At 36.5% G+C, this 17,367-nt stretch overlaps 1 protein-coding gene across 1 annotated transcript; it reads left to right on the forward strand.

Moving 5' to 3' along the window:
* The first annotated feature begins 4,517 nt into the window (after positions 1-4,517).
* Positions 4,518-17,120, forward strand: ifngr1l (interferon gamma receptor 1-like). The gene is made up of 7 exons (XM_035531628.2): positions 4,518-4,939; positions 9,384-9,501; positions 12,489-12,661; positions 12,976-13,109; positions 13,775-13,952; positions 14,193-14,323; positions 14,583-17,120. Exons 1-7 carry the CDS (start codon positions 4,873-4,875, stop codon positions 14,901-14,903), a joined length of 1,122 nt encoding a protein of 373 aa, XP_035387521.1. The 5' UTR covers positions 4,518-4,872; the 3' UTR covers positions 14,904-17,120.
* The last annotated feature ends 247 nt before the right edge of the window (positions 17,121-17,367 follow it).

The raw sequence follows: 17,367 nt of genomic DNA on the forward strand, positions 1-17,367 counted from the left end.
ACCAAAACAAAAGGCTAAACAGTTAACTGACCAGGCAACACTAAAAACTGATTTAGGTTTGTCATAAAATACACACGAAAATTTTAATTAATATAACAAATTACACATTTATCAAACTGCCAATAAAAACCATGTAGATCTTTGTCCAGAGTAGAAGTTGCAAGGAGCAATGCTTAATGACATCAGGAGTGAGTAGTAATTACATTTATTAATTCATAAGTATGCAAATAATATATTAAAATACTCTTCTACTCTTAATCTACTTTTTAATCAGTTTTATTTTAGTCATTTACACTTAGTTACTACTTACTTCACAGTTTAAGCTAGTTCTTTTATAATTCATCTTACCTGGACTGCTGTTGGCTACTCAGGAGGGTAATTTTAATGCTTCTGCTAGTGAAAACTCATTTTTAACATTCCAACATGCAGAGTTAGCCTAATTAATTAAATATTAAATAAATGTTTTATCCACCCTTTGTTTAGGCATGAATTATTCAGTACAGCAGTGTTTGTGCATCCTACTTAAAGGGGCATTCATATAAGTGACATGGAAAGAACTGCTCCTTGCAGGCTCTATGAAGGCATCCCACAGTGCTTGGGCCTCTCTTCGTTTCACTCTAGGAGAGATAATTCTTACATGGCTTCTCCTGTTGCCAAACTGACAACACTTTCTGTTCTTTAAACCCTCAAACACAAACATCTTGACTTTCAGCATACCCATCTGGGATATCATTATAAATCTCTGTCCACATCAATCTTTGTCTGAGCAAGACAGAGCTATTACATATCTCAGGTGATATCGCCCATGGCAAGTTCTGGTCATCTTTGAGATGATACTGCCATTGAATCCCCGAACTATCATTTTTTGCTGATGTTGTGTGACCTGGATATGCACATTTCTCTTCTATATCAAGAGGATTCACCCCTGTCATTTCAGAGAAGTGACTCTTCTGGTTCCTAGATCTTCCTAAGTTCAAGACTGTTTACTCAATACACACTAAATAGAAATATAGAGGCAGACTCTGGAATTAATTGAAGAGAATAGCTGGTCCCATCTTTATTCTGAGCTCAATGTTACAAATGAGGCATTGTCCGGAGAATGTCCAACACTCTCAGGTGGGCACACCTTTTATACATTTTCTTCAAGGACACTTACACTTACACTTAAACTTAATGGACACTTACCATTTTTATTTTTTCATAATACTTTTCCAGGTTTCCACTATTGTGTCTAAATTGATATTCAATATTTATACCAGCCAGTTTTTGGTACCATTATGTTCAACCTGAACCTTTTTTTTTTTTTTTTTGTATACGATCCTACTTCATATCACCAGATGCCCATATTGGTTCTACCGATGATGTCCATAGTGCTTCTTCCGGTGCTAGGTCAGGATGTCCTGTCCTTGAACCCAGGCTCCCCCCTTGACTGAGGCCCCTTGAGGCCTGTCAAAGAGGCCTCCTGAGGATTTATATTGAAACCTATAGAGGCCATTTCTGCATGAAACCAGTTTATTCTGGACCATCCATACTTTTCTGCTTACGATATCATTTTATTACCTCACTCTGTTGCTTGTTAGTCTGATGTCATCTCAAGCCTGGACTACTGCAATTTACTTTTGGAAGGGCTCCCTGTACACACCACTAGGCTCTTGAGAGAGATCAAGAATGCAGATAAATGATTTCATGGGACGGTGCATATATTCAATCTTCCAAAGTTCTCATACTACTGCATTTGTATTGCATTTCTTCCACTTTCATGTAGTTGCCTTTATAAGATTTATAACCCAATAAAACTTGCCTACAAAACCAAATATGAACCTGTCCTCTTCTACCTGAACCCACCTTGAAACACATCTCGTACACTTTAGGACACACAGTATACTTGCCTCAAGACTAGCAACCAAGTGGTGGAAGGAACTTTCACTACTTCCATACAGTGGAGTCACTTGCTGACTTAAAAAATATGAACAAAAATATATGGACACTTTGAGCCTTATACATATCTATATGAGCTTGTCAGACATCCTATTCAGAAAGCACAGGCATTAATATGGAGTTGCCACCCCTTTGTGGACATAAAAGCCTCAATTCTTCTGAAAAGGCTATCAACAAGATTTTGGAATGTGTCAGTGGAAATGTCAGTCTAAAGAGCATTTGTGAAGTCACAGATGAGAAACTTATCCCCAACTCATCAAAGCATGTTTTTATAGAGCTTGCTTTTGCACAGGGCCATAGTCATTCTAGAACGGGAAAGCGCTTTCCTCAAACTTGCCATAAAGTTGGAAACATGATTGAATAAAATGTCTTTGTATGTGGTAGCATTATCCTTCCTCCACCAAACTTTACTGTTGATACAATTGTATAGATAAGTAGCATTCTCATGGAATCTGCCAAACTCAGATTTGTCCTTCAGACTTCCAGATAGTGAAGCATGATTCACCATTTCAGAGAACATGTTCCCACTGGTCCAGAACCCAGAGGCAGCATTTTTTACACAGCTCCAGTCAACACTTGACATTGTACATAGTAATCTTAGGCTTATGCGCAGCTTCTGAGCCAGGGAAACTAATTTTATGAAGCTCCCAATGCACAGTTCTTGGGCTGATGTTGGTAACAGAGGTAGTTTGTAATACAGCAATAAACAATGCAACAGTATATATATGTGATAATCTGTGTGGTTTGGAGTTGAAAACTTGGCAGCCATGCTTGGCAAGTTTGCATGGCCTTCTGCTATATGGCTGAGCTGTTGTTTTTCAAAAAACACTTACATTTCTTAATAACAGAGGGCAGATCTAGCAGGACAAAAATGTCACGAACAGACATGGGCAAAATTGCATTTTTTACAATACAACAGATAAAGTTGCTTAGCTCTTCAGTACAAACCATTTTACTGCTAGTGTTTGTCTATGGCTCTTGCATCAGCTCTGTGTTTGATTTTATAACCCTATTTGCTTTGGGTGCAACATCTAGCCTCAATAATTAGGAAGAGTGTCCACATACTTTTGAACAGATATCATGTCTATCTTTTTTTTTTTTTTTTAACTCTGCCTGACTTAGCTTTCATTTTATGATCTATATACATTTCTAATCAAAGCATTATGAATTACATCTGTGTTTGAAATAATTAAACAAATTTAATTGCCTTCTCTATAATGAAGGCATCTCTACTATCCACTAGCCTCACTTTCTCTAAAAGGCATTCCTTAAAAATTCTTATAATTAGACAGTTAGAGCACAAAATACAATCTTTCAGTAAATAGTACCTTCTCAATTTTAAAGATAGCTGTGTTAGGTAGCTCTCTGTAGTAGAAGTTTAGTTCTTCATTAATTTAATTACAAAAATATATTTAAAAAGAACACAAAATTTGATTCTCACCATAACAGATTAAATAAATGCCATAAAAATGGCATGTTGCCTTGGCCCTAGTCTCACATCACAATCTTTGCCTACCAAGTAGCCTACCAAAAATGTAGCAAGCAAAGAACTCTTAAAACACAGGCCGGTCAGAAGCAAATATAAGATTTCATATACTGTGCTGTGTGTATTGTAATCTCTTTTAAATGGAGCTAACGGGGTGAGATGAGATGCAAGTGCAGAGTAAAACGCAAGCAGTAAGGTGACAGTACAGTAGTCCTGGGAATTGGACCTCTGGTGGCCATTCCGGCTAACTGCAGACACAGATGTGACTTCCAGCTGTTTGTATTTAATTACTGTAGATGAGAAATCAAATTTGGTCTGTCTTGAGTTTGTAAACACTAACACTGTACCAACAAACATTTCTTCTTACCAACCAAACAAGAAGTGGTTTAGTGGGTAATTATGATGTAATCACTTCGATCTGAATAAAAATGCAAATCTAGTAATGCTATTTGATATGCCATATAATAAAAATTACCTGTAAGTCAGTTCTTGCATAGGTTCATGGCTGTGCAGTTTATTTTAGTGGGCTCCATAATGCATATTTATACATTTGCATGTATACCAGCATTTAAAATGAGCTGATCACCATCAGCTGATTTATTACTGGTGATATTATTCAGATTCATTAAGAACAAATGTAAAACATGTACATTTAAAACAGTGGTTGTTGTATGCAATTGGAGGCAAAACACAAATTAATTTATATAAGAAGAGCCCCTCACTTAAAGTCATCTTAATCTCCTACTTCTTCTTTGCATAAATGACATACAATAACACTGAATCCTTGTTATTTATTTTTGCATTCACTGTAGCCTGCTAGGGACCAGCTCAATTTTAAATCTTATAAAAATAGATCATAGAACAAGACACACAATTATCACAAATTTAGATGCTGCTTGCTCATTTGTAAAATGTTACATTAAAATTAGTAATTGAAAATATTCTTTAAAATATAAAATTTCCAGACTATGCTTGGCAACAGGTAGGTGCATGCCATATACGCACTGAGAAGAATGACGCAGTATCTGACCACCCTGGCCTATAAATAATCGAAAAACGCTTGCAACAACATCAGAGGCTTAGCACAAAACAAAACAAAACAAAACAAAACAAAACAAAACAAAACAAAACAAAACAAAACAGACTAAATGGATAACAGGAATAACAGGGGTTCCATATACTGTTACATGTGGATCCATGCGGATCCCTACGAGTAACTAGTATTTAAATACACAAGGCCGCGCCAGGAAACGCTGGGGAATTCCGTAATTTTTAACGGGAAACTGGCGCGTTCTCGGCTTGTTGGAGAGCCGTTTGGTTTGGTAATAATCCTGTTGGGTTTAACGTTTCGTAGCCAAGTGTGCGGAGGAAACGGAAGCTGTTTGGGAAATATTTGACAAAAATACCTGTACAATTGTTCAGATTGTTGCGCTGTAAGAAACGTGATCATGTTCCAGTGGCCAATCGTCAGTGTATTGTCACTTTATGGGTTTATTTTACAGGTCTTCTGTTCCGGTAAGTAAACAAAGTAGCTAACAAAGTTAGCTAAGCTAGCTAGATAACGACCGTTTTACAATATCAAGTAATAGCTATATATCTCAATTCAGCTCGCTAGACAGATGTTCAACTATGACTGCGAAACCAAATGGGCCTAAACAAATCTAAACTAGCTAGCTCCGCTTAGCAAAATTTGTAGCATAGTTTATGTCAGTTATATAGCAGCTAACTAGCTGTCGACGCATGATGACCAGTATTAAGTTTCTGTTATCCATAGGTAGTATTGGCTAGCTAATTGTAACTCTTAAGATAAAGATGATGATGGCTGGAAATTGATAGTTTTTAAATCAGTTTCCGAAATGTTAAAAATAGCTTAGACGAAAGTTTGATAGCTAAGTTTGTTTTTTGGGAGTAACCTTAGGCCCATTTTCCCGCATCCGTAGTTTACGTTAGAGTCGTTAGTGTGATGGCCTGACCCGTAAAAAAGTATTTATAATAATGTAGTTTACACTCCATCGTTCATTTAAAATAAGAGGTCATGTAACAGTTGTCTAACCTTTTAATTATTACCTCTGTTTTGCAACTAAAGCAGGAAACGAAAACAAATAACCCTTTGGATAACTATCCAATTGCTTTGTCACGTTCTAGGCAAATAAATAGGTCTATTAAAATATGGGCCACATATGCAGTTTTTTCATGTGTGATATATATTCTTGTAGTAAGAACCAAGCTTTGTAGTCTTGTTTCTTGGTTTGACCACTTTACATTGTAAGCTTTTGAACATACTTGTTAGAGTTAATAACTCTTCCAACTCAATGTGCTAATTGTTTAATATGACTGGCAGTATGTAAAAATATACTCGATTTCAGCTGTTAAAGGAAGCTGTAAGCCAAAATACAGCTTCTATGATTGCACAATGTTTGCAGACTGCTACATTTAAATTATCCATGACTTTTAGAAAAATATTATTTTCTTGCTATAATGAATCCCTGGAGATTTGAGTTTCAGTTATTTGAGGTTTACAAAAGCATGTATATAATTAGCTTATTTTCAATTAGCTTTTTCTGAATTCCCTTATATAAGATGAGTAAGAAATTGTGAGAAGTTGACACTTTGTTACAGTAATGCCAAGAGTTGACTGTCATGCTTCATCTTATTTTCACACGTGCAAACCACAGTGAAAGCTGATCTGAAATGTTGTGAGAAAACATGTGAGGGACACTTGTGGTTAAATCAAAAAGTGAGGATGTGTTAAAACCATGCTCTTCCTGTTATTATGCTGCTCTGTCAGAGCTGCAGCAAAACAACCATGCTGCAGCTCTGATATGTAGTCTGAAAGTAGGCCTAATCAGCAAACCAACACTAAGATTTACGATTCACTCTGACACACAACCTATGGGCATAGTTGAATTATTGCTTTTTGTGTACTTGTTGAAGCTGCAAATACGTTTTTTTGTTTGTTTGTTTTGGGTTTTTTGTTTTTGTTTTCCCTTTCTTTCTTCAAAAGTGTAGCTAAAGATAGTGACTGTTTAATTGACACCTGTTTTGTCCATTAAATACTAAAGCCTCTAGTTAGTCATGTTCTTATAGGCAAGTACATATACAGTGTTTCTATGAATACTGTTCCTAGTCCAATAAATAACTAACCAGATTTTGTCCCCTTCCAATGGAAAATGGATGTTCCTAATGTTGGGTAAATCATTCATAAGCTTTACACAGTGTAGGCTACATTTACATTAACTACAGGAAACTGTAAGATGGTCAGTGCTGGGCTTAGTTATGTGGCAGTGAAGGTTGCAAAATCACCATTGGTATGTTTGTACATGGTAGGGGTGTATAATTCTGATTCTCTCTGCTCACACCACTGTATTCAACTTTGCTTGAGACTGTTCAGTGGTTTTTAAGTTGTGTGCTCATTGGAATATTAGACCCAAATCCAAACCATTCTCAGCTAGGTCTGACAAGCCAAAGTGGTTGGTCTTTGAGTAATATTTTATTATTTCTGTTCTTTTTTTTTTATTGAAAAAATACTGAATGTTTAGAATTGGTGTCATCCAAACATTTTTAATATTTTACATCATGCTCTCTGGTACTCTCAAGACAGCAGTATGGCCAAAAGAGTACTGTGTTTTTCTTAAATGAGCAATGGAAAATATTTTTAAAAAATCAACAAACCTATTGTGTCAATAACATCAACAAAATGGGACTACATCCGTCTATTCACTTACATTTCTCAAGGGCGTAGACTTGATCTAGACTGGGTAGCAATAAGTGACCCTTTCTCTCAACCCCTTTTTATAAAACAAATATTTATAAACATTAAACACCTTAAAAAACTATTTATAAACATCACTAGACCCTTTGCAGTGCCAGTTATAGTTCTCAGCCAAAATGCTGTATGATAAGAAAAAGTGGAGAACAAAAAGCTGATTAAAAGAGAAGACATCCTTGTGATGTTAGGTTGCTACTGACTTCCTCTTGTTTGAGGAAAGGAATTATGTTGCAACTTGAAATTCTCACAGTTGTTCTTTGCAGTTCCCTTTTAAAGGGGTCTTAAAAACAGCAAACATGAAACATTTTTATTATGTGTGGAGGAAGGGGTCATTAAAATATGATTGATATAACGAGAGGCCTCACCACTCTAGTACCATGATGGTGGTGCTGTTGGGTAGCAATTTTGAGATATGCAAAAACTAAATTGGGAATTAACCATGTGGGATTTGTAAAACATTGGTAGATAAACATTTTTCAGCATATTACTGTGCCCCATGTAAAACCTAAATAATAAAATATGAGGAAAAAGCATCTGAAGAGGGGCATTTAAAACAAATCCTTTTATGTGGTTTCAAGTTAGAAATCACAAAAAAAGAACTACAACTACTGTAGAACTACCATGCCATTCAATCTCATTGTGACAATTATAGTGACAATTATCTGGTAAGCAGTGATCCTGTGGTCAGTAACTGAATAACAGTGAATGGGGCAAGAGGGTAGCTGACAACTTATGTATGATAAAAGAGGGTCTATGGCATGCAATTGAATACAGGCCTATAAATGCACTTATAAGACAAGAGTAGCTGATATGGTCAGTGACTAGGTGCAAGATACATATGGATGGATTTTGTGCACCTTAGTTAAGTTAGTGTTCTGTCCATATTATACAGCCTTACAATTTATGAATGCACCTTTCTCAGTACCCATTGATGCTTTACAATCAGCGCACTACATGGTGCTTTTACATTCAGTCAACATACCAGTGAGAAGCAGAAGCTAGTTGCCCACAGCATACACTCAACCAGAAATGTCAGCTCCCTGGTGGACTGCATCAGGCATAGGAAGGGGAGAGAACACAACACCCAGGACAGAGTTTCATCCATTCACTCACACCAGGACCCACAGCTTAGGGTAACCAATTTTTAACTAACTTCAAAGTTTTGGACAGTGGGAAGAAATCCCAGAAGAAAACCACACAGAGCGAATACCTAGCTAGGGACATAAACCTGAGACCTTAGTGCTGAGGGGCAAACATGCTAACCACCAAGCCACTCATGGTACTTTTTTTTTTTTTTTTTTGCTTGCTTAATTCTAATTTTATAATATAGGCTAAGCAAGTCCCTACTTGGAATAAGATTAACAGGTAACGTGAGCTTTACTTGAAGTTTGCTCTGTTCGGTGTAAAGTATCTTCAGAGGAAGGTCTACAGCACATGAATTTCTTACTAAAATGTTTTAAATGTTTGAAATATCAGGTCTCCAGAAACCCATTTTTTCTTTTTCAGTAGTATGAAATAAAAAATATCACTCAGAAAATACCATTCAAAATCTGTGAGATTTTCAAGCATCTTGGATGTTATACTGTTGACACATTTAGTGGATGGCTGTCCTGCAAAACTATGCCTGTACAGTTATTGAATTATTAGTGAATTATTAGTGTGCTGTGAATGTCATGACCAATCTCAGACCTTTGAGATTAGTATCCTATGGGTTTTACAATTAATCACCTCAATCACATGACTTAAAAGAAAGAAACTAAGTGGAGACTGAGTGTAACTAAGAAAGTTGGGCTTCTAAAGAGAATAGAAGAGAATCAATGGAGGGTGTTCCAGAATGTGGTCACCAAGACACCCCCACTCGCTGCGCCGTATGAACTTGAGGGCAGCTATGAGCCAGTGTAACTGATAGAGAATTGTGACGTGAGCTGTTCTTTTGGTATGTGCAATAATTCTCTGGTAGCTGAGTTTTTTTGTGTGTACTGGGATTGCGTAGGGCAATATTATACCCAATATTGCTATATTTTAAGTTCTTTTAAATAATTAGGATAATTGTCCTAGTTTAAGGGAAATGTTGGTATTTTTCATTTTATGAGTGTTCTTTTTTTCTTGCATAGACTATTTGAACTATTTGTTGTAAGTGATAATTGTAGTCTTGTATTAATACCTTGGTTTTTTTTTTTCTTTCCACAGTTCCTCCGCCAACTAACCTCACCCTGAATTGTCATAATTTTCACAATGTCCTGTACTGGAATTACAGTGAACCAAGTCTGCAGCCATTATTCATTGTAACTATTCGGAACTATGAAGGGTATGTTCACGAGACACAAATTCACGGGGGGGGGGGCAACAGGGCAGGGACTTAAGATTTGTTGTTGTTCTCTTCCCCCCTCCCCCCCTTTTTTTCTTTTTTTTCTTTTTTTTTTTTAAATAAAAAAAACAAAAAACATTTATTGCCTTATATTAAAAATGTAATTTCTGATCACAAAAACACAGAGCCATGCATAATATGAAAATAGGCTGTGTATTTAACAACATTGATGTAACCTTAATTTGAAAGTGGTTTCAACCTTCTTTCATGCTTCTTGGGGAATTATATTCTATGCAAGGTACAGCATGTCTTAGCTGATTTGAGAGCCCGACTGAAATGTCTTGGACTCCTATGGAATGATTGCAGATACAGGCAATATAAGGATTACTAGAGGACACAGTATGATGGCTATGATTTACAGATTTTATATTCTCTGCATATGGTGTTACGTACTACATGAAGTTATCTACCAAATGTTATATACCTAGTAGAGTGTGGAACTATTAACATCGGGATCATGGGTTCAGTTCCTAGTGCTGTCATACTGATGTAAGTTGCTCTGGATGAGAACATCTGTACATTTCTAGACATGAAAATATATTTTACTTTAAGTATTGTACTACAACATGCTATTTTAAGGATGTGTACATAATGCTTTTTGGGAAGGGAAAGGATTTTGTGCTGATGTAAAACAAGCAGGTCATAGAAAATTTGATTTTTCAAATAGTATGCTATGGGAATCTGCTGGCCCTGTGCTTATCAATTGGTTACCTGAAAAAGCAGTGAACATCACTTTGTGATAATCCTGTTACATATATCTTACATTGTCTGTCTCTCTCTCTCTTTTATTGATATATATATATATATATAGAATGTGTGTGTATGTAATCTTTGAGGCATTCATCTCAAAGTAAACAGTTTTTTGTAGTCCCACAAGTAACCAGAAATGCTTTTTACTGTGTTGTGCCAGTGTTTTAAAGTTGGACAAAACAAGAACAGCTTCGTACCATTTTAAGATAAAGTTGTACGTTTACATTTATGGCTTTTAGCAGACACCCGTATCCAGAGCAACTTACAAAACTGCTTTGTCATTTACTCATAGATTACATCCTAGCCAGTACAGTAGGTTAGACTCCAGTATACCAACAAACTAGAATACTGTTGGAATACAGGAATCAATGCTGATGCCTAGAAGTGCAAAATACATAAGCTCTCGAAAAAGCACCAGGGTAGCTTCCTGCCAGAGAAAGGTCAGAATCCTTCGTAAGTTACAAAGGAGAAATCTGCAAGACTGGGTTAGATTTGAAATGAGTTTAGAGGACAACTGGTTGTCCAAAATTATACCCAGGCTACGAGCAGCTTCAGATGGTGATACCGTGGAGTTCTCGAAGGAAACTGAGGTCATAGTAAGGCTTGGAACTTCCCAGGATGTACAGAAGCCCAGTTTTACTGGGGTTGAGCTTCAAGTGGTGGGCTGTCATCCATGACGCAATGTTAGTCAAGCATGCTGAGATGTCTGGAGACCTGCGTGTCGGAGGGTGGGAAATAAATAAATAATTGGGTGTCATCGGCGTAGCAGTGGTAGGAGAAGCCATGAGAAGATATCACATCACCAAGAGAACGTGTACACAGAGAAGAGAAGAGAAGAGGGCCTAATGCTGAGCCTTGTGGAACACCGGAGGAAAGTCTTCATGGTTTGGATGTGGATCTTCTCCATGTTACCTGGTAGGACTGTCCCTCCTGATGCGACTGGAACCATCTCCATGCAGAGTCAGTCACACCAAGGCTGGAGAGAACAGAGAGGAGAATGTTGTGGTTTACTGTGTCAGAGGCTGCTGAATGGTCCAGTAGAATCAAGACAGATGACAGTTTGGCAGCTTTAGCAGCATGAAGTTTCTCCGTCACTGCTATGAGGGCTGTTTCTGTTGAATGTGCTGGTTTGTAGCCAGACTGATTGGGATCATGCAGCTGGTTCTGGGTGAGGAAAAAAGATAATTGATTGTTAACTGCTTGTTCAAGGGTTTTTGAAAGGAAAGAGAAGTGATACTGGTCTGTAATTGGTTATTTTGGAGGCGCCAAGTGTGGCCTTCTTGAGGATTGGTACCACCCTGGCAGTTTGGACACAACTAAGGAGTTTTTGATGACGGAGATGAAAGGAAGCAGATCTCTTGAGATCATGTAGAACAGATTGGAAGGAATGGGATCTAGCAGACATGTAGTCAGATTGCTGGAAGTCAGAAGTTGATTAATTTCATCTGAGGAGAGAGGAGAAAAATAAGAGAGAGTTGGATGTAGAGGAATGAACACTGGTTGAAAGAGTGGGAACAGGAAAAGGACTGGTGGATTGCTGCAACTTTTTCCTCAGAAAAGGTGATGAAATCCTCAGGAGTAAGATGAGGGAGGAGGGGGGGTTAAGGAGAGAAGGAAAAATAGTGAATAGCATGCATGGATCAGATTCTGATTATTAGAATAATCATCTGTAGTAGGATGACTTTGCAGATGTTACTTCCAGTGAGAACTTGGAAAGGAGAGAAGATGGGAGAGAGAGAAGGCTAGAAAGTGATGGTCTGAGAGGTGGAAGGGGGTAACTGTGATGTTGTGGTTGTCCTGGTGAAAATGAGCGAAGGAGAATGAGCGTGTTTCCTTCAATGGGGATTTGAAATAATTTTATATTTTTAGTGCATCTTTAATCTTATCTTTATAGCAGTTGTAAAAAAAGAAAAAAAAATTGCAGGTTTTTCACATGATGGTAATGAATTGCAATTTAGTTTCAACATGTACCCAACTGGTCTTTGTTTTAAAATCTCCCCATTTTATCAAAGGGTAAAATCAGCAAAGGGCCCTCATCATAAGAGTTTCCGTCTGACATGGCACAGACCACTGTGAATCACTTGTGGGATTTTGGGGTTTGGCTCATCGTTGTCTCAGTGTTATTGGTGTAAACTTCACAAATATTGATGTTCATTTCATCTTCTGTTTGTGTACAGGCCGCGTCAGTTAGTGAATACCTCTAAGAACTACCTGGACATCAGCTCGTACACTCAGGACGCTGACGATGCATACTTTGTGTCAGTGGTAGCTACGTTGAATGAGTCTGCCATCCATAGTTCAGGCAGATCCACCCAGTTCACCTATGGCGAGTTTTCATCCAAGACCAAATGTAAGTGAAAACCCTCATGACTTTAATCTAGCCAACAACCATAATTAAACTGCTCTGTAAACATGGAGCCAGCAAGTTATGTTTTATTTTGGGATGCAAAGTTATTTGGCATGCTGCTGCTGTTTTACTGATTTCAGATGGCACAGTTGGTGCTGTTATCCATAACACTGCCTATCTTTGCGAGTGACACAGGCTGAATTGTAACAAATTAATTTCATGTTTTCAAGCATTAAAATATAAAATTGAAATGTGTATTTGTTGGAAGTTGAACAGAGATCAGAATTTTTTTATTATTTTTTTTTTTGTCATTTTAGGTACAGTGGACTTTCCACCCTTGAACATTTCAGTCTGGTCACGCAGATTTGAAATAAATTATCGTCATCCTTTTTATATCTATGGCATTGAAACACTGAATGACACTTTCATATACTCTGTTGAATATAATGAGGTAAGACGTTCAGATCCTCAGTTTTTTTTAAACTGATGAAAATAAATGTATCTTAAGTCATCCTACTCCATATATGTCATTTAACAGATCTAAAATGGAACAAGATCAAAATTTTGGATGAACAATTTGAAAATCAGAAATACCACTGTATTTCTCTGAGTTTGCACTATGTATTTATCCATTTTGACAAATGTCACATTTGTGGCAAGGTGAAGAAATCAAAAACAGAATTTGTGTGTGTGTGTGTGTGTGTGTGCGCGCGCACGTGTGCAGGTGCACACGTGTACATGTTTGAGTGTGTGATAAATTTGATAAACTGATAAATTGTGCTCTATGCATGATTCATGCATGACTATGTAATTTGTACTATAAAATACTCATCACAGAAAGCTCCCACATACAAATGTATAATTATTGTTGTTATAATATTATTATTATTATTATTATTATTATTATTATTATTATTAAGTTAAATTAAGTGCCTTTCACAAGCCCAAGGACGCTTTAGAATAATAAAATAAAAAAACAGTTGGCTATAGAAAGTTTTAAGTTGAGTTTTGAAAATGGGCAAGGTAGATCAATCACGAAGAGACTAGAGCATGGATAACATCCCCTCCATACACACTTTGTGAATGTTTGTTTGTTTATTTAATTTCCTTCAACAGACTGAGAGCACAATATACAGTTGTCTTGTAACAGAACTTGTCTGCACAGAGAAGATGCACCTTCCCGAAAGCCTTTATGGCAGTTGCATGATGGTACATTTCAAAGGGTCTGTTAAAGGCATACAAACAGATATTTCTAGAAATGTTTGCAGTGACAGACTAGATCCTAATGAAAAAGGTAAGGCCTTTGCTTACATAGCAGCCTATGATGTAGACCAACAACTCAAACTGAATTGTATTGATTAGGAAACCTGCTTTTATAGAAAATCATTATGGTCTGAAAGATTATATGTAATCTAAAATATTTATGTTCTTGAGTTATATTATTGTGATTATCATTATGTTCTGAAAGATTATATGTAATCTAAAATATTTATGTTCTTGAGTTATATTATTGTGATTTGCATTTGTTTTACAGACTGGACAACTATTATAACCACTTTAGTATGTAGTGGGATTGTTGTTATAATGATAATAGTAGTAGGAGGTGTGCTGTACAAGAAGAGGACTCAGATTAAGCCTCAAAACTCTGTAATCTCCAAATTCCTGGTAGGAATTTGTACTGAATATAGCCCATCATTTGCATAGGTAGCAGCCAGTAGTGGTGGCTGCTGTGTATGAATTCTCATCTAAATGTCTTTACTTAATACATTTTTGCAAATTTTGTTAGTTACTTGCATCCACTTGCATAGTACCAGTAAGGTTCTCTACTTGACTGTTCACTAATTGTACCATTTATATTATATTGCTTTTTTTTTAGCATAACTTAACCTAATTAACTTAATGCTGCCATATGTGCCTCTTGCAGAGCATTGTGAGATCTGATCATGCCATGATAGTGCCCGAGCAGCCTACTCTGTGTGCAGTGACGTCTGTAGGCCATATCCCACTGCTGCAGACCCCAGATGATGTGCCCACCCCCACCAACATCTCACCTACAGACGTTACCCACTTTCCCATTGACTCAATTCCTAACATGGAGTCATCAGGGAGCCAGGAGCCTGAAAGTATGGTGGAAGAGGAAGAGTCTGAGGATGCTAAAAGCTCCACAGGCTATGACTGTGGCAAGTTTCTTGTTGTCATGAGCCCAGGAGACACTGTAGATGCTTATGGGCCAAGACAAGCTTAAGGCTTGGTCTGAATTGAGACTGTTTACTAGATGTGAGTAATATGGAGTGATGACACATGATTTAGTAAAGCTCAGCAAGTAGCATTACCAGTAACAGGAATGGTGTAGGAGCTTACATTCAGTATAATTTTTGCTGTATACTGATTGCAAAGTATATTTATAAGACATTTTTTCCATATGTTGTTTAGTGAGAAAATGAAACAATGGTGGTGATGTATTTGGAGTCACCAAAATACTATATACGTTTCTTCAGCTTAGTTAGGGTTGGGCATTCTCATTCAGACCCAGTACCATCAGCTGGTTGGCTATGCTTTTACCTTCTGTTTTCCCCAATTAAAAAAGAAAAAAAAAAGATAAGACTGATATACACTGGGTGCCACTGTGTAATACATTTCAAAATTACTCAGAAAAGTGGAAATCAAAGATACAATTTCAGATGCACTTCTGCAGTGCGACTATAAATCCAGTATAATTGCAATGCAAACATGGATGGTATCTTTTGAAAGTCACAAAACAGAAATAAAAATGACTGAAAGAATCCACCATAGATTGATTATTAGAATCAAATTTCTTTATCTTTGTTTGATTTATATTATAGAAAACTGAATTTTGTTTCATACAAAAAGGTATGAATCAAATCATTTTCTTTGTTATTGGATTGCAGCCTAATTTTGTCTGAAATTTTGACCTTGTATATTTGAAATCATGTTTTTTTGTTTGTTTGTTTGAGGGGTGAATTGGTTAGTTTGGAAAAATCATTGGATGGAAAGAAAAGCAGGAAAGAAACTTGAGAAGCCTTGAGTTTGATAGGAATTGAATATCAATTTGATTACTTTGAAGAGAAATGTAATTTTTTTTTCATGAGATTCTCACCATCCTAGTGACACATGCCATAGACAATTAATCTCTTTTATACCTGGTTAAATATAGAAATGGATAAATTAGCTGCATGTCCATATGTGAGTCAATGGAAAGCCATAAGAAACAAGAGTTTGGCGCATGATGCAGGACTCAGTACCCCTCCCCCTTGACTGATGGCCATAACAGAATGTCTGGTATTTTAGGACCTTTTAACTTGTCAGTCTTGAACATTATATTCTCAGACAAGGAGGACAAGGAGGCTGTCAAGCATTTTTCAGACTGAAAGTTTCACTTTCAGTTAACTTGTGTAGTGTGAGATGGGAAAATCCCTGCAAAAATCACTCGTGGTGTGTTTGTGCTCTTTTTTCTTTTCTTTTTTTTTCTTACGATAACGAAAAGAAAATTGTAGTGTCTTTCCAGCCAGGGTGAAAGCTGTATTTGATTTTTCATGGGTTTTTTCATGACATTTCATCTTAATGCAAAGGTGCTTTCTGCCATTGAATTAGGTGTGGTGGTTGTTGTTATTAATAATGACTGCTGTGAACAATTGAGTGGTTGCAAGTTATATAAAATCTATTACCTAGTATTTAAAACAGCAAATTATGGTAGGCTTTGTCAGTGAACATATTAATATCATAGAAACTTCTGCAGTTGTTCCTATTCATTCCTAAAGCACTTCCTAAAAATGCTTGGAAAATGTTAATTTCTATATCTAAATGAAATGCATTAATACAGTAAAGATTTATGTACAGTGAATTGGGTGTGCTTATATTTGTACTGTACAATTTTACATGGAGTCTCATCACCCTCATGGCATTATGAAAAATACTTTTTGTGCCTTTTTGCTTTGTGTACAGCATGTGTGCCTGACCTTGTGAACCTACCGAAGTTTCACTAGAATCTGGACAAAGCTTCTCAATTCCTTGCCTGTTAAGCAAATTGTAATTCATTGCATGATTAGACAAATATCTGCAAAGTAACCAATTGCTGTATACCTTTACATTATCTTGTTTGGATTTAATGTTTTAGCACTTTTACTTAAATTTGGCACCTTTTTAATATAAAACATTTTAATTTGTTTGTTTGATATAGTATTGTCATTTCAGAAGTGCCCATCCTGATTGTTTTCTCTCCTTTCATGTGATACTGTGACAGACGTAACATTTTTATAAATGAGTTTTTGACAGTTTAGCAAGAACTAGAGCTTGCTAACTTTTATTGTGCATTTGTTACAATTTTGTACATTTACCAGACCTTTGATGGATAAAACCAAGTACCCATATTATTCATGTAAGTTGTTTTGTTTTATACGCTTTCTGTGATATTGCCACTGTGAAATAAATATCCATACAATAAGGTTGGATCCATGTTTGGTTATTTTAAGTGGGGCTTTTGTTATTTTAAAAGCTTGTTTTTAGAACCGTCAGTGGAACTCATCAGGCTTACAGTGCAAAATTGAAAATAAGAAATCTCGTCTTTTTTGTAAGGTTTTCTATCTATTGAAATGCATTGTGTGAACAGTTAGAATCCAGGCCATGTGATATGCGTAAAAAATGATGTCAAACAATTGTGATCAGTGCAAATTTTTAACTTTTTTTTTTTT

Source organism: Electrophorus electricus, chromosome 12, assembly GCF_041902795.1.
Source record: "Electrophorus electricus isolate QZ-2024a chromosome 12, ASM4190279v1, whole genome shotgun sequence".
NCBI classification, from domain to species: Eukaryota; Metazoa; Chordata; class Actinopteri; order Gymnotiformes; family Gymnotidae; genus Electrophorus; species Electrophorus electricus.